Source organism: Centruroides vittatus, unplaced genomic scaffold, assembly GCF_030686945.1.
Source record: "Centruroides vittatus isolate TY-2023 unplaced genomic scaffold, ASM3068694v2 contig_1776, whole genome shotgun sequence".
Taxonomy (NCBI): Eukaryota; Metazoa; Arthropoda; class Arachnida; order Scorpiones; family Buthidae; genus Centruroides; species Centruroides vittatus.
Genome location: NW_027121087.1, coordinates 447331 through 474812, shown reverse-complemented (window position 1 = coordinate 474812; position 27482 = coordinate 447331). Strand labels below are relative to the sequence as shown.

Genomic DNA, 27482 nt, shown 5'->3' with positions numbered 1-27482 from the left:
TAATATCGTATTTCTGAAATCCACTATAGGACGGACTGTTTCATCCACTTTATGTGTTTTAAGTTGTATCTTTATTTTTAGAGTATTGTAGTTGTCTTCTCTCAGGATAAACTCTTTTTCTGTTTTAGTTAAACTATTTAGTTTATACAGTTTAATAACTCTATTCTTTAATTCCTTATATATTACTTCTTTGGGGTCAATCGGAAGTTTTCTAAATTTATTACTATCAACTATTTGTTGTTTTTTCTTTTTAACCCAATCTTGCATTACTATAATTATTTGTTTAGATTTATCTGCTTTAATTATTTCTAGTTGATTATTCTTTAAAAAATTATGTAATTCCTCAATATTATTTTTATATTGATAATAATTTTTATCCCTCATAGTGGTTTTACCATTTCTTTTAGTTACATATTTCTTAATCTTATTTGCTAAATTTATTTTAATGATTTTTGATTCAGTATCATTTAGTTTATTACATATATGGTATATATCTGGCATTATATCTAAAGCATTCCATTGGTTAGGTCCATTAAAATCTAATCCATTTTGTATTGTCCCGATAACATTATCAGGAATAACGACACTTGTTTTATTTAGCACCAACGATCTTTTCCATTTTTCTATTTCTTCTTTGGTTAGATATTGAAACTTTTTAACTAATTTCTTATGTTTATTAGCTTCATATTGAGTCAAATTTTTAATCTGTCCTTCTTCTTCTTTTTGGTTACTTTCTCCGGTTCTTTCGTTAAATGTTTTTAATTTACTTTTTAATCGTTCAATTTTAATATATTTAAACTTAATTGCAGATCGCAATATCTTAAAGTTGAAATATTTCCTATCACGTGTCGGGATATTTTCAGTAATAGACTTTGGCAAAGAGAGTATCTTTAAAGGTTTACGTTCCTTAAGGTGTGTCCTGAGATATTGTAAGTCAATTAAAATGTTTTCTATCTTACCTTGTATTTTCTCCTTGTATGCGTTGTTTTGGTGTTTTGCTACTTTCATCTTCCTTCAATTTGGTGATATCCGCTGTTTCAATATTATGACGCCTTGTTTTCTTTTAATAATCTGAAACCATGTTTTAATTGAACTTTGTTGCTTCAAACACAATGAAGTGTTATAAATTAAGACACTTGGCGGTTTTCTCATCTTTTATTCAGTTGATACGAGTGAAATTATACACGTTTCGGGCTCCCAAGCTCCTCATTAGCCAACTAAAATATTAAAGGAGTATACAAGACATATATAATATACACAATTTTTTTAAAATTATATAAAAATTTTTTTTATTTAAAACATACCTATATATAGACAAGTTTTACAAATTAAAGATACATCATATACAACGTTACATTCCTCTCAAGTTTCTTCAATACATCTCCACGACCTTGTACGTCAGAGACATCGTAAATGCACTACGACAATTAAGCACACCGAACAAAGTCCGATGTTAAATACTATTCTCCTCCACGACTTGGGGCACAACTATTATTAAAGATAGTACATAATTAACCATAGTTGACTTTTCATCTTTTATATTACACATAAATTAGTTTTATAAAATCATTACCTCCGTTATAAGATGAGAAAACCGCCAAGCGTCTTAATTTATAACACTTCATTGTGTTTGAAGCAGCAAAAAAGCACAGGAGTTATTAAGCTTCAAACAGGGTGAACAAATCGTGCTCCACCACACACTAACATCCAGACATTCAGAAAAAAAACACCCAATTTTCTTTGCATTTCTTGAAGTTTCAAAGTCTCCTGAGTCGAAAAATGAAAATTCTTGAGGGATCATTTTCTGATCGATGGCCATACTTTTCCTCTGTTATATAAAAATTACGATCGCATTTCATACACATTAAGTGTATGTAATGTGAAAGCAAGAGTGAAAAGAATTGTGAGCTGTAAAGAAGGAAGTGTGCGTTTGAAAACCTAAAATCTTTTTTTATTAATATGACAATGGGTATTGACACTAAAACTCAACATAAAAAAATAACGATTTCTTTGGCGCTTACGATTACTGCTTTCAAAGTCTGCATTTATAGCATAACCTTTCATAGCGAAATAATTATGAATGTAACACGTAGACACTGAATGAAAGTATCATACTTTATCGTAGTAAAATGTGTTTGCAAACTCGACTGCCATATAGTACAGAAAAATTTTGTATTGAACACCTTACATCGTCACAATGCCAGGCTATGTAGTACAGAAAAATTTTGTATTGAACACCTTACATCGTCACAATGCCAGGCTTCAATTTTTAATCATTTTCTTAGTTTATTTAATTTAAAAAATATATTTTTGATCTCAAATAAGTAATGTCTTGCCCCTGTATATCATACTGTTGCTGACAACAATAGAGTCTCAACACTGAATAGGGTTATCTCTATAACTCTATTCAGGAAAAACTTTTTTCAATTGAAATGACATAACTTCCGGTTTAGACCGAAAGTTCGAATATAGTTAATCGGTATTATCATTTTTATAACTAGTTTTGACTTTCATTATCTAAAACCGTTGGACGACAGTGGGAATTTATAGGCCTACAATTTTTTTTTCAAATTTCAGCCCAAATTATTGTTTTAAACACAATTTCCAGGATATTTTATTACATTTTTCCATTTTCAATATATCATCATGTTTGAAACGTTTGAAAAATGAATGGTTTTATAATACACGTTCGAAAAATAAACTGCAGAAAAAATCCGATCTTTAAGTTTTAGAGAGTAAATAAAACAAAACATCACTGAAAACTAACGCGAGTATAAAAGACGAGAAATTGTTTTGTTTTCTAAGCATAAAAATGTCATAAAAACAAAGTGCTTACATTTACGTTGCAATAAACAGAAAAGGAAAGTAAACAGAGAAGAGAAAAAGCTCAGATATCAACACGTCGTCATTTATAATTATATACTGAATTAACGTCAACGTCCCCATGACACGACAGTTTCTTACCAGAAAACATAATCGTACAAATATATTAGAAAATAGCTTTTCATACTTGTTTATATTAAATTTTACAAGAACTCTAATAAATAAAACTATTTAGAATTAATACTCTGAGTACATATTATTCGAATTTTTATTTTTTATAAATATTCCTCGTTATCGGAAAAGGAATCGACATGTAACCTAAATAGAATTTTCTATTTTCCATACATTTTTTCTTTTCTTTATAGATACATTAGAAATAGGCTTTATTCAAAGATGATTTAAGTTGTATTGGATATATAAATAGAAGTTTTACTTTTTAAACATAGTTATTTAAGACTTATAACAAATTTCTAAATAAAATTAAATACAGAACATGGCCGGCGTTATTCACATTTAATAAATATAAAATATAAATACAACTTTACAAAGCTGGAACTTTGTGTTGTCTTTACTTCCGCCGTTCACACCATCAGCAGTCCTTTAGAATTCACAGTCTCTCGGAGACGACCATTCTTTTGAGGCTACTGCCTCCGTAAAAGAATGTAAAACAGGTAAAAAGAAATTTTATTTAGAAATGTGATATTTTAACTGTGGCAATAACTAATGCTCCGTAAAAGAATGTAAAAACAGGTAAAAAGCGTCCTCTGGTGTTATACCAGAGGACGCTTTTTACCTGTTTTACATTCTTTTACGGAGGCAGTAGCCTCAAAAGAATGGTCGTCTCCGAGAGAGTGTGAATTCTAAAGGACTGCTGATGGTGTGAACGGCAAAAGTAAAGACAAGACAAAGTTCCAGCTTTGTAAAGTCGTATTTATATTTTATATTTATTACTTATAACAAAATTTTAAAATTCTACAAAGCGTTAAGCAAAAGTAGCTTACAATATTTAATTACAAAGAACGTTTTATATTTTTAACTATTATAAAATGGCAAAAATTTTAACTTTGAAAGTAGAGATGGGTTTTAGAAAAAATTGCAAATGCTAGTAACACGTAAAGACGTAATTAAGTCCGACTCAACTGAAGATACGACACACGACCCTCTTTATTTCCTCTTCCTGTCGACCTTTTATCACCAAAATATAATAGCATCAATCTCTGTAATACACAAACCTTCCTGCTAAATTCCAGAAATTATCTGTAGAAGACAAAGGAGTTATAAAGCTTCAAAGAAAATGAACAAATTCGTGGCTCCCCACATACACACTAACACCCATAGTTCCAAACATACAGAAAAAAAACCCCCAATTGTTTTTCATTTCTGAAAGTTTCAAGATCCTCAAGGCCAGAAATGTAAAAATCTTGGGTGGGGGTCATTTTTTGACGACTCGCTATACTTTCCCTTTGTGATACATAACAGGTGAAAAAGTAAAAACGATGACTTAAAAGCGAGGTTGAGGCCGAAGTTTTAAACGCGCAAACGTGTACGTCGGACGTTCAGTGCCGCTTTCCTGTAAGCATAGAAGTTTGACAATGGCGTTTCGAAAGTCAATGGAATCATGCTCGACATTCCAAACGCCATTGTCAAACTTCTAGGCTTACAAGAAAGCGGCGCTGAACGTTTGACGTACACGTTTTCGCGTTTAAAACTTCGGCCTCAACCTCGCTAATACCGGTAAAACTTTCAATATAATAATTTATTTATTTAATAACACTAGCAGAGCTGAATGAAACGTTTAAATTTTCTATTACTAAGATGATTTGCAAAAAGAACACGAACAAAAATTTATATAAAAAGTAAAATAACGTGTTAGATTTTTCTAAATTAAAAAAGCTAATAAAAACAAAAACAATTGTTATTTATCATACGGTTTTATGAAAGTGTAGTAAAGTAGAAATGATTTTAATTAATTTAAAATATTAAAATTTCAGACAACCCATTAAATAAAAATTGTCTGTGAAACAAATCGAATGTACTCAATATTCAAAATATTTTTTTGAAGTTTTCCAAATACCTTTTATACAGTTGACATCACTTATTTTATAAAATAAAGAAAAACAAATGGAAAAAGTACGCTTAAGAATAGTGTTGAAAATTATAAATAGTAATATAACCGGTACTTTTACTTGCCACGGTTGATTTAAATATAATATATCATAATACAGCCAGTGACGTAGCTAGGGGAGTGCGGTAGGTGCGGTTCGCACCGGGCCCCTGGAAAGTGATAGGCCCACGGGGTCCCCACGGCACTCAGCCGTGAACAAAGCAAAATTCGGCATTTGGATGCTCGAACTGAAGCCCCTATTACACAGGAAAACCAGCAACTCAACTGTAATTTAGTTATACACTATATCAGCGGTCGGCAACCTTTCCGACCTCACGGACCACTAAACTCCCAATTTTGAATCCCGCGCCACAAGAGGTTATTCCTGTACCTGCCGGCCATGGAAGACACGATCTTTGCATTGGCGGGATACGGAGAGACGGTTCTTGCATATGCCGACATGGAGAGGCGATCCAAGAACAAAGCCATAGATGGCAATAGCTTTGTTCTTCTGTTTCCTTTGTTTTTTGCGCATATTTTTCGTTAAACGACCGCAATACTGTTTTTATTTTTGATCTGTAGGCCTAAATTTCGTTGTTCGCGCCCAGTCGCATTAGAAAGCATAGATGTTACTTTAATACCTTTGTACATAGAAAACAAAATCATGGACTCCCATTTTTTAATTGAATTTTTGGATTACACACCGCTATTAATGAGAAATGATACTTTAATCAAAATCTATCGAACGGACTTTGAGAACGAACACCATTCTGTAAGCCTCATAGAAGTAGTTTCGCTTCAATAAATTTCAGTTTTAATTACAACATTCGATATTGTTGTATCATTAAATTTAACAAAGCCAGTAAATGTACAGTCAAGAAAAATAAACATAATCTTTTTAAAATCGTATTCATGTTAGAATATACTCTAAATAAGAATATACACTTAAAATATTACTCCAAAAGAATTTGATTTATTATTTGTAAATTAATATTATAATTTTTCTGTTTCTACTTTGTGGAATTTACAAAATATTAATTATTATTTCAGAAATTTTAAAAACAAATAAAATTAAAAGTTTGATCTATTTACCTTTTAATTCACATCACAAGCTCTAAACCTGAGAATTATGATGATATTTATATTTAAGTAGGCCTACTTAAAAATACACAATATTAGCTATAATATAATACTATTATAATAATGTTATTTCACTAATATATATTAAAAACTGCCGTCGACATCAATTGTAGAATCATCATCATTCAAATCTGAATATGCGCTTTTGTTGTCGCTTAATGTTGAAAACAGTTACAAAACTTTTCTACATTCCCTCTAATCGTAGGTTAATTAATATGTGTATAATTATTACAGAAACTCTTATCCGCATAACGAACATATCAATAGATACATTATAATAATGTTATTTTATCAATACATTAAAAACTGACGTTTAACCTGCAATTTAGGGAAAGAAATGGATACTTGTGTTTTACATAATATAGAAGAAAGTGTAGAATTTTTCCTATCTTCTCTATAATCGTAGATTAATGTCTGTTATTAGAAAAAGGTGTATTTGCGTAATGAACACTACGTTGCATTGTTCACTCACTGGAAACTTACTTCTCATGCTAATACACCGCAATCCCTTTCCAATTCACGTTATTATACCTTCAGGTGTTATAATAGTGTAGCAGAAATTACTTCACCAAGCAAATTCAAAACATTATGAATGACATAGCAGATGAAGAGTATAAGTAAGTTTATTTTTATAAAATATATATTAACGATTCGATATTACATTTTAAATTTATTACAGTGAGGAATTAAAAGAAGAAAATTCCAATGTATCGGATATAATTGGATACTGGGGAAGATGGCACTTATTATACTTCTCAATTTTGTTAATTTCAAGCTTTCCTATTGGATGGTTTAATTTTAGTATAATATTCATGGCTCCGAATATTGATTATTGGTGTGCGAAGCCAACACAGTTTTCGAATATGACTACAGAAGAATGGAAGAATTTCAGTATTCCTTTAGAAACAATTGGCAGTAAACAAGTGTATAGTAAATGTGAAATGTATAGTTTATCGCCTGGAAAGAATAGAACCCGAATTCCATGCACGTCGTGGGAATACGACCATTCTTTTTACGCATCCACTATAACCGAGAAAGTGAGAAAATTTTCAATTTTAATACCGTATTTATAACTTCTCGCTCCTGTAAATACTGAGAATTTTTGTTTTAGTTTATTCAAATAGTAGTTTACTATATTTGTAAGTTACTATTAAAAAAACGATGCTATTTAAATGAAATTAAAATTAACTACTTCAAACACTATCACTTTCCCGGATCTATTATAATAATAGGGAAAGTATGGCGATAGCTCAAAAAGTGATACCCTCCAGACTTTTACATTTTTGGACTCGTGGGACCTTAAAACGTTGACAAATGCAAAAAATTAGGGGTTCTCTCTCTCTCTCTCTCTCTCTCTCTCTCTCTCTCTCTCTCTCTCTTTCTCTCTCTCTGTATGTGTGTGTGTGTGTGAGGCAGGATTTTGTTCACCCTGTTCGAAGTTTAATAACTCCTGTGCTTTTTATCTAAAATTTCTGAATTTTGCAGAGATTTGAGTATAGGAAATTGATGCTATTAACTATTGGTGATTAAAGATTGAGGGTGTAAGGGAATTGTGGGGAGTCGTGTGTCATATTTGCAGTAGAGTGACGATTTTACTCGTTATTAGCATTTATATTTTTCCCTCTAACTTTAAAGTCAAACATTTGCTATTTTATAATAGTTAAAAAATTAAAAGTTTTTAAAATAAAAGATCATTGCTAATGACGCAATACACGAAGTTTTAAATGTTATCTCGAAAGTTAGGTAACTCGTTGTTTGGTGTATTGAAACGAAATGAATTGAATAATAGAATATAGACTAATCGTCAAGAATTTCGTGATCACTGATCTATTGGTGGTTTAGTATTTTTCAATGAGATTTTAAGCTATTATAATATATATATATATATATATATATATATATATATGTAAAGTATATTCTAGATCAGATCTGTTATGATATTTTATTATTAAAATCTTTTGATGTTTTTAATCACAGTATTATAAATTAGGAAAAAAAGCTTAATTTTGGAGTAGAAACGGATTTTATAAAAAATATTCTAAATGTTAATAACGAGTAAAATCGTCATTATGTCTGTCCCTATTGGAGATACACACGACCCCCTTTATGTCCCCACCCCTCGACCTTTAATTACTAATATTTGAGAGCTCAATTCTCTAATAAACATATTTCCCTAAAAAATTTCAGAAATTTTCGAGAAAAAGAACAGGAATTATTAAGCTTCAAACAGAGTGATGAAAATTGTGTCACACACACACTAATGTGAGATAAGCAGAGGGTCAGGGGTTATCCTCGCTGACCACTTACACTGCACGGATTGGCAAAACCCGATCTCGTTGTCGTTTTGGATGGCTAGGAGAGCAAAAAAAGTGAGTGGGGAGGTGCATCGGTAAGTCGACAGGCGTCTTTGATTGACAGGAGACAAATTAACAAATAAAACATTTATTGATTAACTAGATTACTACAAAATTGGTTACAAGGCTATTCTACTATATACTATGAGAGTAAATGCGGTTAACATACGCCTGAATGCAACTATATGCAAGTTACAGATTCTAACTAAGACGGCTATGCTTTAAGCCTAATGCCGTTGCAGGAGAGAGAGTTTACAAAGGTCCTAACAAAATACCTCTGGGTGTGAGATTGGACGATATAATTCGATGTATGGCGGTCGCGGACGATATGGAAGAGTCGCTGAAGGTCTTCTCCGACGGGATTCCGGTCTTAGACATGGAGAATGATAGACACAAATATAGAAACAACTTCCTATGCGAGCGCGCAAAGTTCCGGTTGCGCGAGCTTTTATAGAGTTAGTGTGGGAAGCTGTGGGTTGTTGACGATGACTTGCGAATTCTTGACAGCCAAGTGTCAACTTTCCCACCTAACTGTTGATAGTTTGTGGAGACCTCTGCTTCGTTTCTCTCGAGGAATTGTTTCTCTCGGGGATTGTTTACACTAATTTGTAAGAAAAAAAAATGAAAGTTTTCTTTCATATACACAGATTTTCCCGCTAAAATCCGCGGTCTCACACTAACATCCATATATACAGAAATATTTCCTGTTTTTTTTTTTTTTTTTGCATTTGTCGATGTTTTAAGGTTCTCTGAGTCCCAAAATGTAAAACCCGTGGGGGTCATTTTTTTACCGATTGCTATATCTTCTTTATGTTATACACAACAGCCAGGAAAGTAAAAAAATGGATAAAGGTAAATAATTAGGCCAAAAAATTTATGTACAGAATGCATGGAATAAATAATTCAAACTTTTAAGGATTACAATCGTGAGAAAACTATTTTATGCAATTGTATTTAATCTTAAATAATGTTACATAATATTGTTATCAATAATTTTCAGTGGAATCTAGTGTGTGACAGAGCATGGTTAGCATCTTTTACGCAATTCATATACTTCATAGGATTTTTAATCACTGTTTTTCCTGGCGGACAATTATCTGATAGGTATGTATGCTTTTATTATTAGATTATACAGCATAGAATACAAATATTATACGTATATCTAAATGTATATTTTTCCACTCACGAATAGATTTGGTAGGAAACCTATGTTCTACTTGAGTTCAGCATGGACATTCACTTTCAGTATGATAAGTATATTTACCTCGTCTTTCTGGCTGTTTCTTGCGTGTCGATTTTTACTTGCATTGGGTAGGCCAAATTCGACACTAACCCTGTATGTACTCGGTAAGGATTATTTTTCAAATTATTATCGAAATATTGTATAAGAATTGCTGAAAATTTGATACGAATGTATCAAATACAGGAGAAACTTAAATCATTTCTTTAAATTGTTATATATATTATGCAGTAACAGAAATTGTTAGAAAAGAACACAGAATCGCTGTAGGATTAACACTTGAAGCAGGAATAATATTAGGACAACTTCTTCTCCCTGGACTTGTTTGGATTTTGAGAGATTGGTTTTACATAGAAATAATATATGTTTTACCATTCATAATCTGTCTGCCATTATGGCGGTAGGAAAATTTATTTTACATTCATTTTAAAGCATTACTTTAATTAATTAAAAGACGAGTTAAGTTCTACTGGTAATTTTTTAAACTTTTAATTTATTTTTTTGTAATTTTGTAAAAAAGGGTCACTTCGGAATCTCCAAGGTGGCTTATTACTCAAGGAAACATAATTGAAGCCGAGAAAGTAATGAGGAAAGCAATAAAAATGAATAAACTCCAAATTGAAAATTTCACTCAAAAATTCAAAATTATAACTGAAAAAATTGCAAAGGTAATTAATTTGCAACGTATTTCTTTTATTGTGTATTTTAACTGAATATATTATTAAAATATTATAGTAATAAATTTGAAAATTTATATATAAATTTATTATTATTATTATTATTATTATTTTCTTAAACTTCTCACTTAGTCGATAACGGTGCCAAGTGCTATGCCAAATTAAATTATGGTATAGCTACCCAAACAAATATAAGATTAAATTTTCGTGTTATTGGTATGGATGTTCACGTCTAGAAACTTTCTTATAATGTGATATGTGTTCAATATTGTCGCTTTCTGTAGTGTCATGTTAATGTTTTTATTAAATTAAGGTTTAACATTTCTGACTTCTGTGTAGTGTCTGCGGTATGACACCAGTGGAAAAGAGAACGATAAGTACAATAAACATCCTATCCACAGTTGCTTTAATTGTTGGGCGAGTGGATTGTTCTTGTTGATTTATTTTCAATGTGTGCATTCTACATGTTATGAGTGTTTGGAATGGAGATGTCTATTAAGGTAACTCAGAAGATGTTTTAGACAAAACCAAAGAGGAATCAAGGTATCTTGTTGAAAAACTTTTTGCTTGATATATGATATATATTTGATTTGTGTGCGTATTATGGAGTTTAAGATGTATTGTTGTTCTCCAGTGGAGCATGGTAAACTAAGAAAACTGATGAGTTTGGAATGTGTTTTCTAGTGAGTAGTGTGTGCAGCAGCCAAGTATATGGGACTCTGTCGAATACTTTTTGTAACCGATGCATGCATATGTACTGCTGGTGCTTATGTACAGTACTTGCCATAGGATAACAAAGTGAATGAATCCGAATCAGTTGTTCCGGATGTTCTTTACAATTTTCGAAGTTTGTACGGTAGCCTTTTTCTTGTTCTATAAAAATGTCATGTTCATCAATATGATCGTATATTTTGTTTGCGGTGGAAGAGGAAAAAATCTTATAAACTGTTGGATAACATTTAATGGTTTATATTGTAGAAGGTCTTTGGTGTTGTTGTTTTTGGGTTTCATGTAGCGCTGCAGTACGTGAGAAAATTTGGTATGTCTTAAGGATTGCTGATGATATTAGTTAAATGTTTAGCTAGTTCCTGGTGCAGAGATGAGAATTTTTTGTACCAGAAATTGAAAATGTTTTCTGCATCAGGTGTTGTCGAGTTTGTGCTTTCTGCATTGTGCAATGGGTGTTTTGTGCAGTTATTTCAACACAATCTATATTAGGTGCGTCCTGTATGTCATTGTTCTCTTCACTGATGCAGTCTGCATCAACGTTCTGCACGACAGCAGCGGACCAAATAGTAGACCTGTAATTTGCGACTTATTATTCTCTTAACCTGCCATTGCCGTCGAAGTCAATAGTGTATTTTGTACTAATTTGTCTGTAGAAGAGATTTTCGTTCTTTGTAAATAATATACTTTGATGTTTCCGTACAGAGCAAAATTTGTAACGTTTAGCTGTCGTGCATTGGCTGAAATTTTTCGTTTCAGTTTGTCAATGCAATATGGACATTGTGCTGTTCTTGCTTTGTTTGAGTTTTAATTTTTTTGAAAGTTTCAAGTTGTGTCATTAATATGGCTGTTACTTTGTTATTAGAATTTTGTATTCCCCTGCTTAATTGTTGTCTAATATTCTTTATTTTTGTTTCTATTCTTTTTTCAGACAGGCTTCTGAATAATTTTCGATTTGTTTGATTATGTATTATATGGCAGTAAATGCTGTTGTGACTGCACCAACATAGACTATGTGTGGATGCCTGAGAGTGTATAAATAATATGAGTGCAATCTGGTAATATGTAAGTGTTCACATAGTGTAGTGTTTAGAAGTGTTGATTTTGTGAATGCATGGCCATTGAATAGGGTCAGTGCCTGTATATTTAGTAAGTGCTTCCAGGATAAAAAAGGAGAATGTATGAATTAAACCTTAATCTATTTCTGGTAATAAAGATGTGTTGACATTGTCAGTATCAGAGGTAATGGTGGCGGTAGGAACAGTATTGTCATTGCATGCATATTGATGATCCTGCAGGATGATGTAATCACTATTGATGTTGGGAGTAATTATTTGTTGATATGATTGATATGATTGTTTTGCCATTTGTTGTTTAATATGTTCTAGTGTTGTTCGCGGTACAAGTTTCTTGTATATAACTGTTCTTTTTGATCAACAATTCTTTGTACACTGACTGAAAGATGAGAATTTTGTTGTGAAAACGAGTGATGTAACTGTTATCTGTATGATGTCATATCCGTTCCGAGTGTTGTGACAGTATAATAAGTACAAATGTATAAGAAGTACAAAAGTACTCATTTATTTCTGACGTCCATTATATTTTTCGATGTGGTTTACCTGCCTTAGTGGTCTGTGCATAGATTGCCTCATTATCAAGGTTAGACATTTTCCCACAACTGGTGAGGGCATTGCATTAGCCACGATTGGACCAGTGCTACTTTTACCACTGGTGGCCAAGGTAGACTGTGACATGTTTTTCGAACGTGAGCCTCTGGCTAACTCACGAGAGCGGATCTTGTTAACCTCGACGACGTCCGAGCCTGTATTACATCTTCACAGATGAGGGTTCAGTCACTCTTGGCTTCATTTGTCCCCATTGACCTCACCAGCATGTGTGACCCTACCAGAAGCAGATGGTCCAGCCGGCATACCTCCTGTGGTTCGTCAAAATTACTGAGCTTTGTCACCACAGCAAGAGGTGACTGGCGAAAGAGTTATTATTATTATTAATATTATTTTAGGGGATTGTTAATTTCCTATATATATATATATATATTAATAGGGATGTATTTCAAATTTAGGAAAGTGAAGGAAAAAACAAGCAAGTGACATTTCTGGATATAATGAAAAATTCTAAATTACGAAAATTCAGTTTAATTTTGTACCTGACTGGGTAAGTTCTAAAAATCTGGTGTTAATAACCTTGTTAAAATTAATGAAATACAAAATTTAAAATCTGGAAATTTTTTGAAATTTTATTTCCATTATATACTAGAATGAATTTCATAAAGACAGTTAACAAAAATTTCCTATGTTGATCATTAAATCATTAGGCTAATTATGTATTTTGTCATTATGGTCGTATAATAATCGTAATGACAAAATTTTGAACGACATTTGTTTTGTAATACTATGGTCAGTGACACTCAAACTTTATCTAGTAAATTCTTTTTATATAAAACAAAGGTGTGTTTCTAAGAAATTTACTCGTAAATACTTTTTCAACTTTTTAAAGCTCGCACATTAAACTAACATAAGTATAATTAATTAACTAAGAGAAAATTATAAAGTATATTAGTTTACTTGTGTACACAGAATGACGTGCTGACATATGTAAGATTTCATTTTAATTAATTATCCATCAGTGGAGTAATGAAATTTTGTACCATATTGAAGTTACCTCATGCCAACATCATTAATTTAATGCTGATTGTCATTGACATTTCGATCAGCAGAAATTTATAATATTCAATATAAAATTGGTTATTGTATTATTAAATTGATTTAATGATGTTTATTCGAAAAAAATTAATATTGGCAATCTTCGTGAGTGCAAAATTCAAGGGACGAAACAATCGTGACTTCGAATCCGAGATTTACGTACTGTACTTCTGTACAATATGTCAAATGCCATGTAAAACTGACGTAATTTATTAAGCAAACGGATACGTATACAGAATGCTATTTGTATTAATTAACAATTAATAATAATGATATAAATGTGAAAGTAAACAGCACATGTCATGTTAGAACCTCACAGATCGCCAGATAGGTTTTATAAAAAGTAAACCAGAATTCCCCGAAATGCAGCCCAAATTATTTTCAAAAAGGCACAAAAAGTAGTAAATGGCCTAGAGCTCAACAAATATCTCAATCTGCTAATCGTGACCCAATTTTGCTGTCCCGAAAACCACCCGTATTTTATGAAATAAGAGAAAAAATGGCTAGGTTATGTGTAAGGTGACAACCGAAAATGTGTTACTGTAAAAGCAAAATCATATTGACCAGATTGCGGTTGCTCTCGGTCTATTGTTCTCTTATAGCATGGAGGCAATTCGATCTAAACGAACGAGTTAACGTACGCATTTGACAGTTGGGACAGAATTTTCACTTGGAATTTCGAAGTAGCCGTATTTCGAACTAACTGAATTCTTTAACGTTTAAATATATCTCCGGTCAGGACAAAAGTACGGATACGAACTAACGGGATTTCGAATTAACGAGAATTTTCTGTAGTGAGAAAAATATTTATGCATTGTAACTCATAGAAGTCAGCTGAGCAGGAGAATGATGCCAACTTTCAGTTTTAATTTTAATTTCAGTTTGATTTCTTTCAGAAAACAAAATGTTTGTTTCAGTGTGGAAATAACGTTTTGTTTAAATTCAGAACAAGGATTAAGAGTTACAGTTAAAAGTTAACCTATAAGCGTTCAAGTACTAACAGTAAAGCTAATGATGATTGGTTAAATGTAAATACGGCCATTAAAGTATTCAGTAAAGGAATCGTGTAATGTAACACAATAAAAATATTTTGTCCTTAATATATTATCCTGTACAATAAAATTAGACTGTATTGATAAAAATAACCGATTGATAACAGTGCAGCATAACTACCAGGGTAATCCCAAAAGTAAGGTCTCCTATAATTTTTTTTTTTTTTTTTAAATACAAAGAAATGTTTATTTCAATAATGTTCATATCATTTTAAAGCTTGAACATTTATCTATTTTTCCGTATAATCGCCATTTTGGTCGATGCATTTTGTAGGTACTGTGGCAATTTTTGTATGCCCATGTCATACCAGCTCGCGGCCATGTCTCGGGACCCATCTTGCGCATACCTTCCGATATTGCAACTTTTCCGTTAAAATCCTATGAATGGTGCTTCGGAAAACCCCAAGAACCAAAATACAGAGATCATCCAGAGCGATTCGCCAATCTTCATGCATGGTTTGCTCGACCTTTACGACTGTCTCATCGGAAATTGACAGTCTCTCGCTTCTTTCTTCATCGTGAATTTTAGTACGATCAGCTGCGAACTCCCTACACCACTTGAAGACGTTTTTAAACATCATTGCACGACTCAGCACACATTTCCATCAATTAACGATGAATTTCAATCGGTTTAACACAACATGGCGGCGAGCAGGTATGACATGGGCATACAAAAATTGCCACAGCGCATACAAAAATGCATTGACCGAAATAGCGATTATGTAGAAAAACAGATAAATGTTTAATCTTTAAAATAATATGAACGTTATTGAAAACAAACGTTTCTTTGTATTTAAAAAAATAGGAGACCTTAGTTATGGAATTACCCTCGTAAATAAGACTACAATTAATGTAAATGTAAATTTTAAAAATATCTTAAATCAATTGCATAATATATATCATGGAAATGGCAGCTAACTAATTTTGCAGTTTTCCAATAATAGAGTATTTCTATTGTATCGATCACGTTCTACTTGGAACCGTAAACAGATGTATAAATTTCAAAACGATTACATGAAATAGCAGAGTTTTTGTTGGTCCAATTTTCAAATTTAATTTTCTCAAAATTACGGTTTTAGTTATCAAATTATGGTCGCATGTCCACGAAATATAGCTTGAACATTAATTAATTTTAATAACTTATAATTCATCCATCTTTTGCTTTCATGCTTTTTCCACAATATAGTCTATAATGAAATGCTACAAATGCGGAATTTCTTACATATATACTTCAGCTTAAGTAACCTCTAGAAATTTATATTTATTACCTGTACAACGAAATTAATCAAAACAAATTTTATACTTACATATTTATAAATCGGAAAATTATCAAAAACATAATTAAATTATGAAAACAATTATCAGAATTTTACTTAAAATAGTAACTGAAACACGACAAGATTAAGATTTAATTATTGTTACTGTAAAATTTCCATTACAGAATATCAACTGTTCTTTCGTTTTATGGATTAGCATTCTCAGTTGATGATATTGGCGTAGACATATTATTATTCTGTTTCCTGGCTGCTGTAGTAGAAATACCAGCTTCTGTCGTTTACTTTTACCTGCAAAAATTCAGCGGAAGGCGATATTCACTGATCATTTCTATGGCGGGAGGTGGCTTGATGTATCTTTTAGCAATTGCAGTCCAATCAGGTATTTTTTACGGTTCAATATTTTAATTTCAATTATTAATGTTTAACTTAAATATCTACAATTTCAGGTTATCCAGTCATTCTAACTGTTTTAACTGTAGCATCAAGATTCTGTTCAGCGATTGCATTACATTCCTTGTTTTTAACTGCAGTGGAAATTTATCCTACTGTTGTACGTAGTGTTGGTTTGGGATTATTTTTAATGATGGGACGAATAGGTGCAGTGGCAGCTCCATTTATGAAAGAAGGAGTACGTATTATTTAATATAAATAAAATTTGTCTATTTTTTAGTATGAAAGGTTATACAATTTTTTAACGCAAAGAATGTTTCATATTTCATAAATTTTTAAGGCAAAGAATGTTCATATTTCATTTCCCCTTGCGTTGTTTGGAACACTTTTTATTATAAGCAGTGTTTTGACCTTACTTTTACCGGAAACTAAAGATTCTCAATTGGCTGATACCTTATCACAAGTAGAAGATAGAAAAAAGTAAGTATGATATGAAATAAAGCAATGCTTATTAAAGTGCCGAAGATATAGATTAATCAAATATTCTTAAATAACAGATTTATTTATTTTATGTTACGGCAAATTCGATAAAAAAAGACGATAAAAAGAAATTAGCATTTCTGCTATAAAATATTTAAAAAGGAGAGTGAAAAATATTTAACAGAAAATATCTTTGGAAAAGAATAAAACAGCCCTCATTCACACACTCAAAACATAAATTTTATGAATGTACCAAAAAATCATTCTATTTTGGGGTCCACTAAATAAATATTATTATAAAAATAAACAAAAACATAATACATCTTTGGAGAAGACTACCCACATGCTCCATGTCCAATTATTAGCAAACTCAATATGTGCTTTATTACTGTAGAATTTTTTATTTTTTTATATCTCTGCATACAAGTTTTAATCTTTGTATTTTTAAAAAAATGTTTTAACCTCTTTTTCTGTTATATTTTTATTAAATTTGTCTGGAAGAAAAATTTGAAAACCATTCCATTCTGAATGTATTAAAACAACATACATTATTGCCATGTTCATTTGTTATCTCTTTAACTGCACATACAGGATATTCATAATTAACCTCAAATTCGTTTAGTATTTTCGATGGACTAGTTTAAAATGCACCAATCACATTTATTGTTTTTTTAGTGTCCATTTAATTAGGAATAATTTTATGAAAAGAAAAGGACAAAAGAATTAAATCACGTATTACGTTTCCACAAAGAGAACTCAGGTGATCAAGTTGGATCCGAAGTTACTTAATTATGTAATTTAATAGAAGTAAATTGCAAAAAAACATATTTTAATTAACAGTGAAGATACTAATTGATATAAGATTTACATTGGTTTATTCCCTTTTGAACTAAAATAAATCTGTTTAAACTACTCGGCGGCAGGAGAAACAATTAATATTGTCAATGCTTACCACAATTATTTTAAAATAGGCCTATATATAATTATGTAAGATAATTCATTAATAAGATAATTTATATTCATTTTTAGAAACAGCATTCTTTTGCGTGGAAACGAAGCTGAAAACGAAGAAGAAGAAGAAGAAGAAGGAAATTAAGGAACTAATTAATTCTTTTTACCTCTATATCCTCAATGTTTTACTTTTTTGTTTCTATATTGTTTAATTGGACATGATTACTAAAAAATGGTCATTTTAATTTGATGAGGGTTGCTATTTGGCCAAAAAGAAAAGATCGTACCTTATAAATGATGCAACAACATCGATAATTTTGTTTTTATTTAGTAGTTATTCAGACTAAACGTGTTTGGTCTAAGCCTGGTTCTGGGATTTCTCTCTTTTGAATCTCAAGATGAAATTTTGGCTACGAAAGTAACTGAAAAATAAATTACAACGAGCTTTGAGACCGGATGAACTTGTATTTGACTGGAGTAAAAAGGATTTACTCAAGTTGTTTTTGTCTATGACGGGCACAGTAGTTTATACCAGTGGTTCTCCACTTATTTTTATCGAGGAACGTTTACACCTTAGTAAAACATGATGAAACACTGGCAATTTTTATTGATTACACTGGCCAACAAAGTTTTTGTTGAATATCTATCAACACCTGTTTTTAACTAACTTGGGGTGCTGAATTCAGATCGGTGGTCCGTCTTTTTCCAGAAAGCTCTGGTTTTTTGCAATCGATAAATTTCAAAATTTTAATTTTTCATGTTTAACTCATTGACCTCTTTCAGTATGTGGATAGATATTTGATGAAATACTCTCAAAATGAAGTGTGCAATAAACATTAAATTGCAACATGGCCTAAATGTCTTTACTTATACAAACTGAAATCCGTGTAGTCATAAAATATCTTAAAATTAACTAATTAATAAACATAAAGTTGCAAAATAATGTAAATTCTTTCATGAAACACACACAGGCATAACCTGTCCTAAAATGAGGTGATTAGTAAACATTTCATTGCAAAATAGTCTACATGTTCGTAGCGGTAAAATGTAGAAACACAGACAGGCATCAACTGATTGCTATATAACACATTTAGTTCTATACTGGGGACTAAGCGCAAGTGCTTATGATCAAGGCAGAAATTTGCATTTGAGGCTCTTGCGTTCGTGACCTATTTCAACGCAATCCGATTTAATGCTTCAGCAGTAGTCTGCCATCATATGTTTGTCCAATCTCCATTGGTAGCGCTTTTCCATGATTCTTCAAGTCATGGGAATTCCGAAAGGTAACTTCTTACGTTTCCGTTTCGTCCAATCACTCAGCATTTCCTCACAGTTGTGACACACCCCATGTGGGACCCATTTCTTGTCTTGTTTTCCAATAGCAAGGCTGAAGTACGCTTTATAGGCGCGCCTCGCGATGAATGTTATATTACGCCTTTGTCCAATAAGGGTGAAGTATCCGCAAATGTAGCAGAAACTGTCTGGGTTGTTTATAGGTGGACGTCTCCTTGTAGCCATGAACAGATCTGAAAAAGAATCAATTTTCATATCTACACAATTTTATCATATACCATGCCGATAACATAGACATAAAGTGCTGGAATGTAAGAGTTTAAATTGCTTGAAAACTAGAGCATGGAGAAAAAAATCCGTTTGTAGATTTGAAATTAGCACGCCCAAATTATTAAGAATCAGTGAAAAAATTTGTTGGCTAGTATTATAGATAAAACAATAAATAGAAATACCAAAAACAATTTACTGAAAATGCAAAATTAAAAAAAAATTAATAATGGAAAGTAAATATTATTAGTTAATTCAAAGGGCTAAATTTTTTTCAACATTTTACATGGCGTTAGTTCCATTTAAAATGTTGAATGGAAAAGGCGAATATCAACCAGGTATAAATCGCTTGTTGATATTTGCCTTTTCGATTTCTTTGTCACCTGAAACATTTGAACAACTTGCTGCATTTCTTTTCTTTTTAATTTCTCTCAACTAACTCTCCGTTATACTTAAATTTGGGGTATACACAATACTAAAAGCACTATAAATTTATACATCTCCACTATATTGTTATTTGGAAAATACATAAAATATTACAAAACGATTGCAGTAAAAAACTGTAATAATCTTCGACTGATATGCCGGCTTGTAGCTGTACTGCTGTGCTCCAACACACTACAAATGATGGTACCGTTTGGTGACATGTGACGCTTCATTTGACGTGAGTGTCCCGTCACCACTATCGAAGCATGCACAGTGCCATTGAATATCTAACTGGCTACACCCGTCATTAAATTCAATAAGGTTGCGCTGCAGATGTCGACAAATTAAAGCATATTTAATTATTGTATTATTATTTATATGCTGGCGGCCATTTCTTTTCAGGGGTTTTTTTTTAAAAACGATTTTCTAGCTTTAGTTTAAGTTTTACTGTTTTTATTGTTTTCATTCTCTTGACAAACATTATATGATGATTTCGGTTCGTTCCGTTACCGATAAATCGGTCCCAATTGTTTTTAAAGCTATAAAGAACTGTAACACATGTATATGACTTTATAAGAGGACATTGTTCGAGATTACCACAATTACATTGATGCTATTAAATTTTATTGTTTAGAGGCCAAGCGATGGAAAGTTAGTAATGGTTAAAGTGTTTTATCTCGATTGTGGTGAGACTTAACGAAAGTTTACTTCATTTATAATTTTCTTAGAAACTTATTTCTATCTTGTAACAGAGAAATTATTTATTGTGAAATCGTCACAATGCCGAGCTGAAAATTTTAATCATATTTTTAATTTATATAATTGTTCATTATCTCAAAGTAGTAGTGGCTTGCCCCTGTACATCATGCTTTTCCTTTAACAACAGAGTGATGCTGGTCATCTCTGAACACCTTTCAGGAGAAGTTTTTGTATTGAAATAACGTGACTTTCGTTGCAAACCGGAAGTTCGTATATAGTTAATCGATGCCTCTTGCACGTAGGGTTTCCATATCTGGTGTCGTCTTTTATTTATCTAACTTCGTTCTCGGATTAAAGAAAGCGAGACAGGTAGTGGGAATTTATAGGTCTACAATTATGGTGGTAACAGATGACTCCATACAACTTGAATTATATAATTTATGGATGTCGGGAAAATCGCGCAAGATGCCGGCATTCGACAATGCATAATAATTCAATAGTTAAAAGAGAAAAAATAAATGTTTAAGTTTTAAAGTTTTTCAACTGGATTGCCGTTTACTTCGGAAGAATTACCCAATGAAAATCTATATCTATACTACTATATGAAGAGACAACGTATTTTTCGTTTGTTCCAACTAACCGCAAAAACTACTAAATTTTACTGTACTAAATTTTCGTTATTAAATTTTAACTGTAGCATCTTTATGATCCCCGGAATGTTTACCACTAATCAAACCTACAGATTTTTTATTAATTAAATAAAACTGCCACGGATATCTGTCTGTCTATTTGTCTTTCTCTTCGCTAGATGGCGACACATGAATTAGTACTTCCTATCAAGGCATTATCTATAAGAAAAATGTATTATTGAAATTTACTATTATATTTGAAGAATTGACATTTTGGACCGCCCGGGTTTACTAAGGCGCCATCTTTAGGCCAAAACAGTGTACTAAGTCTGTTGTCACGTGTTTGCTGTAACGTTGGTGTTGAATTTTAAGGCGAAATGGTTAGTTTTTCTGCAGGTAATTGCACAAAATATTCGAAATAGCTATTGGTTCTATTATTATTTTATGGGGTGTTTAATGATTTTACTTTATATATTTCGCTCTTCCATAAGAGAGTTGAATTGTATCTCAAATTAATATTTTTGAGTTGATTGATAAATAATGCCGAGAGCACAAATAGCAAGAAAAAGTTTTAGAGCTATTAGTGTTCATAATCATAGACAAGCTGAATCTACACCAGAGCGGCTCAAAGACTGGAAGAGCAACGAATTCGTTCGGCTTAAAATTGAATACGTGTACCGAGGAATTTTTTAGGTTTCAAATCAGCTTTTAACTGTCATCTTGAAAATGACTATTTGGATATGAAAGAGGTCCGAATAAGTAGAATGATCAAAATATGTGATCATTGTTTTGCCTAAAAATGGTATGATGAAACTCCTGGACTTTGCTGTGCTGCGAGGAAAATTGTTCTTGAACAACTTAAAGAACCTCCTGATTTGATTAAAAATTTGATTTTAGGAACAGATCATTTTTCTGTACATTTCTTAGCCAATTCTAGACAGTACAACACTCTATTCCAAATGACATCATTTGGATCCAAAGAAATAAGAGAAGGAAATTTCATGCCTACTTTTAAAATCCAGGGTCAAGTTTATCATTTGATTGGCAATTTACTTCCTGATCCAGAAGACACTCCTAAATTTTTACAGATCTATTTCATGTTTGAATCTGACCAGATACTTGCCGGATCGAATATAAACTCAACTTTGAAAAGGAAACTCGTTGAAAGATTGCAGAAAATCATGCAAGATAATAATAATCTTATTCAGAGTTTCAAATATCATCTTGAGTCAAGACTTTTTCATCAATTGGACAATCTAAAATTAATCATCCATGCTGACCAAATTCCGGTATGTGAACATAGAGGTCGATATAATGCGCCTACAGTTAATAAAGTAGCTGTATTATTATTTGACGAAGACAAAGGTCCAAGGGACATTGTATTACATAGTCGCGATGGACGATTACAAAGGGTTTCTAAGCTTCATCGTTTGCACTATCCACTGCAGTATCCTCCGATGTTTACTAGAGGAGAAGATGGATATCATATCAATATCAAACAGGATAATAACCAGGCAAAAACTGTTTCTTGCATGCAATTTTATGCCTACTGCTTCATGGTCAGACAAAATAGCCTTAACCATCTGCATCTTTATAGACACTTATTTAATCAATACTGTATTGATATGATGGCCAAAAGATTTCTGAAAAGTTGAATTTTATACACGTTAATCAGAAAAAATCGCGAGCCGAAGATTATGTACTGTACACCTGCGAGACGCAGTTAATGACAACAGAAATGAGACAGCTGCGATTTAGGTCAACGAGAGTTATTCTTCCTGCAATGTTCACAGGCTCACCGTGTTATATGCATGAAAAAACTCAAGATGCTCTTACATATGTGCGTAGAAAAGGTCGTCTTGATTTGTTAATTACATTTACCTGTAATCCGATTGGCCTGAGATAAAAAAAAAAGTGAATTTACAAGAAGTCATTCGATCGACATTACATAATTTTTAGAGTTTTTCATTTCAAACTCAAAACATTCGTGGATCTTCTGAGAGCTCATCTTGTGAGAGAAGGCCCTGAATTTCCGAAACAGTTACTGAAATTGGTGATGGAACAGTAGACAACGAAAATGGCTACATCGCTGTCAGTCAAAACATAGGTAAGATAGTGAGTACAGTCAATGATTTGATTTCTGAAATTTAACCTGATATTTCAGATTTATTGAATAAACCGTATCTTTGGTTCTGTGAAAGGGCCATAATTTCACCTAGAAATATAACGACAGAAGAAATAAATAACATTATTCCTGAAAAAGTCAATGGTAACAGCCGAGATTATCTATCGATTGATACAGTTTTAAGCACTGGTGATGCAGTCCATTATCCACAAGAGTTTCTTAATGGTCCCAGCCCATCTGGATTCTCACAACATAAATTAAAATTAAAAATTGATTCTCCAATTATGTTGTTACGTAATGTTGAACATACCAATCTCTGTAATGGTATCAGGTTACAAATTACAGCTATGCGTGACAATGATATTGTCACGCATATTTTCTGAATTATAGCTTGTCACGCAAGCTATAATTCTGACTGGACCAGCGACTGGGGAAATTGCATTTATTCCTAGAATTCCAATGATTCCTACCGATCGACCATTTCAATTTAAACGTTTACAGTTTCCAATTAAAGTTTCTTTTGCTATTACAATTAACAAATCTCAAGGCCAAACAATTTCAACACGTCGGAGTGGATCTTCATACGGAGAGTTTCTCTCATGGCTAATTGTATGCAGGGCTTTCCAGAACTGGAAATCATAATCAAATAATAAATTATTAACTTATTCAGAACTTTTATGATTTTATTTCTTTTATATTTTTCAATACTCTACTGCAATACTTCTTTTTAAACTTCTTCCGCCCTGTAAACACTAAGAGGATCTTTCTAAGTAAGCCCATTACGGGTTCGGCCAGGTCCACAATGGGGCGGCTGGATGGTGAGGGACAGGACCCGACATATCCGGACGGACCACTCCCCGAAAAATTCCTGGGGATTATAACCCGTCAGGGTTCGAACCAGGGTCACCCAGAGCGGTAGGCTGCCACCTAGACCACTCGGCCATCCGGCATCTCTACTTCAATACTAGACATTGATCACCCAAAAATAATTAATGAAAATTAACAATTACTTCAAATTTTCGAAATTCTATATGCATATAAGAGGGGGCGAGGCCACGACGGGGGATGCTAGTCTTATATAAAGTAATTTAATGTTTTCATGCTAATTTTTTAGTCATTGTATCAATTCCAGCGTTTTCAATGTGTTTGTCACCCCTTTACACGTTTGATAAATGAATGGTTTAAAATTACAAACCGTGCAAAAAAGAAAATAAATAAATAAATTCTTAAATTTCAGGAAGCAGAAAAAAAATTAAAATGTTGCAGAAAACTAACGCAATAACAAAAGATGAATTTTTGTTTTGTTTTCCGAGCATGAAAATGTCGTACAAAACGGTTGACATAACGTTTCTGTCGCTATGGGCAGAAAAGGAACGTAAATAGCCAATAGAAGAAGCTTTAGCATCAATACATCATCGTTTATAATTACGAAGTTAACGAAACCTCGTGACACATCAGTTTTTTTAGCAGAAAATGATAAATCTAATACTTATTTTTATTTTTTGTAAATGAAGTATCCGTCATTTTCGGAAAGGGAACCGACAGGTAAATAGAATTATCTGTTTTCTGTTCAAATTATTTTTCTTTTTTTTTATAGACACATTGGAATAAGCATTATTCAAAGACGATTTAAATTTTGTTTGGTATATAAGTACAAAATTTTACTTTATAAACAGCTATATAAATTTGATAACAAAAAAAATAACTATAAGTTATACAACTTTCACTATAATAATATACATTTAATAACATTATAGTAATTTTAAATCGATACATTAAATAACAATTTTCTTTTAATTTAGAAAATCTAACACGTCATTTTATTTTATATACATAATTTATTTGTCTTGTTTTCACGATTTACTTTACCATAACATAGTAATGGATATTTAAGGATGTAGAGAAGAGTTGAAATATTTTTAATAAATTTAAATTATAACAACCGACATTATCGAGTTATTAAATTCAATTAGCCAGTAAATAATACATTTTGATATAAACACAACAAAATATTGAATTCTAAAATATTACTCCAAAAATACTGTTAGTTATTATTTGTATATAAATTTTATAACTTTTTTATTTGTATATTGTAGTATTTACAAAATAATAATTATTATTTTAAAACTAAAAGAGAATTAACGAATAAAATTAAAATTTTCATCTGTTTATTTTACAATTCTCATCGCAACCTTTGAGTCATTCGTAACCTTGCGAATAACGACGATAAAAATTGTACATGCCTATTAAAAATACATATTAATAAATACATTATAATATTTCTGTAATAATATTATTTTTTCTATGCACTAACAACTGCTGTCATTTAACCTCCAATTTAGGGAGAGAAACGCATAATTGTTTTTTTATGTAATATAGAAAAAAAACACAGAATTTTCCCTATCTTCCCTATAATCATAGATTAATATGTCTATTATTATTAGAAAAACATGTTCGCTTATTGGAAACTTCCTTTTCGTGCTTAATAATCTGCAGTCCCTTTCCAATTGATGTTATTCTGCATTCTGGTATTATAATAGTGTTACAGAAAGTACTTCACGAAGCAAATTCAACAGTAATTCAAAACATTATGAATGACACTATTCGATTCGATATTACATTTTAAATTTATTACAGTGAAGAATTAAAAGAAGAAAATTCCGATGTATCGGATATAATTGGATACTGGGGAAGATGGCACCTATTATACTTCTCAATTTTGTTAATTATAAGCTCTACTGTTGGATGGTTTAATTTCTATATGATATTCATGGCGCCGAATATTGATTATTGGTGTGCGAAGCCAACACAGTTTTCGAATATGACTAGGGAAGAATGGAAGAATTTCAGCATTCCTTTAGAGAGAATTGGCAGTAAACAAATGTACAGTAAATGTGAAATGTATAGTTTATCGCCTGGAAAGAATAGAACCCGAATTCCATGCACGTCGTGGGAATACGACCATTCTTTTTATGCATCCACTATAACCGAGAAAGTGAGAAAATTTTCAATTTTAATACCGTATATATAACTTCTCGCTCCTGTAAATACTGAGAATTTTTGTTTTAGTTTATTCAAATAGTAGTTAAGTATATTTATAAGTAACTATTGGAAGAACGATGCTATTTGAATGAAATTAAAATTAACTACTTCAAAGATTACTTTTTTAAAAGAAAATTTATTTAATCTAGTAATAGTCTCTTTAATCCGAAAAATATTGACGGTAGACTGCCTCACAGCTTAACAGGTTCCAAAAAACTCCTTTATTGCCTTTTTACAAATACATTTCGGATCAGTATTATTTTTTCTGACCCCTCTTCGGTGCTTAAGTTCTTCATATACTCCTTAACACTTATACAGTACTTTCGAGTTCTGTTTACATTTCTTTCTAAAAACGGTTAATATTTTTCGGACTAAAGAGACTATTACTAGATCAACATATAATACAGCTACCATAGGAAATTTAATAATAAATTTATTTAAATGATTTGAACACTAAGCGTCAAACATTTCGTGAAGATTTAAAGCTAAGTATTATATATATCGTAGAGATAGATAGAATTTTCTGGAATCTTGGTTGCCTTCTGTTTTTCTTACTATATGTATTTTCTTAGCATAATGTTGCCGTTGAGAACAAATCACATAGCCTACTATGACCTGCCAAAACCAGCGAACACCAAAACGATGGAAGAAGAACTAAACAAATTACTAACAGATGTCTGATATCTTAACATTATTTTATTAGAGATATTAGAACTTCCAACACTAACCTTACCTAAATCCATATCATCATCAATGCAAAGCCATGAAGTTAAAAAAGTAAATAAGTTAATTTTAAAATCGACAATTAATTTTAAAAGATACAAAATTACAAAACTCAAATCAAGTTAAAGGTAAACACACTTATGAAGTCGACTATGATAACCCATATACTCGTAGCAAATATAATAAATTAGTTAAAATGATGTTAATAATATTCTTGAATACAACTGGAGGATACCCAGACTCAACATCAGAGTAAAATCCCATATATTAAATGAATCTTACCGCCCACTGGTTGACATTATATTTTATGTTCTTTACAACTTAGAGAAATTCCTTAAAAA

The 27482-nt window shown here is 31.6% G+C and overlaps 1 protein-coding gene across 1 annotated transcript in view; it reads left to right on the top strand.

Moving 5' to 3' along the window:
- LOC136969331 (uncharacterized) overlaps positions 1-27482 on the top strand; it is a 127628-nt gene that overhangs the window by 82222 nt on the left and 17924 nt on the right. The window contains exons 6-11 of the mRNA XM_067263460.1: positions 9893-10061; positions 10182-10329; positions 13148-13239; positions 16281-16495; positions 16563-16744; positions 16847-16986. Coding sequence (XP_067119561.1) covers positions 9893-10061; positions 10182-10329; positions 13148-13239; positions 16281-16495; positions 16563-16744; positions 16847-16986 — 946 coding nt within the window. The remainder of the gene's footprint in view (positions 1-9892; positions 10062-10181; positions 10330-13147; positions 13240-16280; positions 16496-16562; positions 16745-16846; positions 16987-27482) is intronic.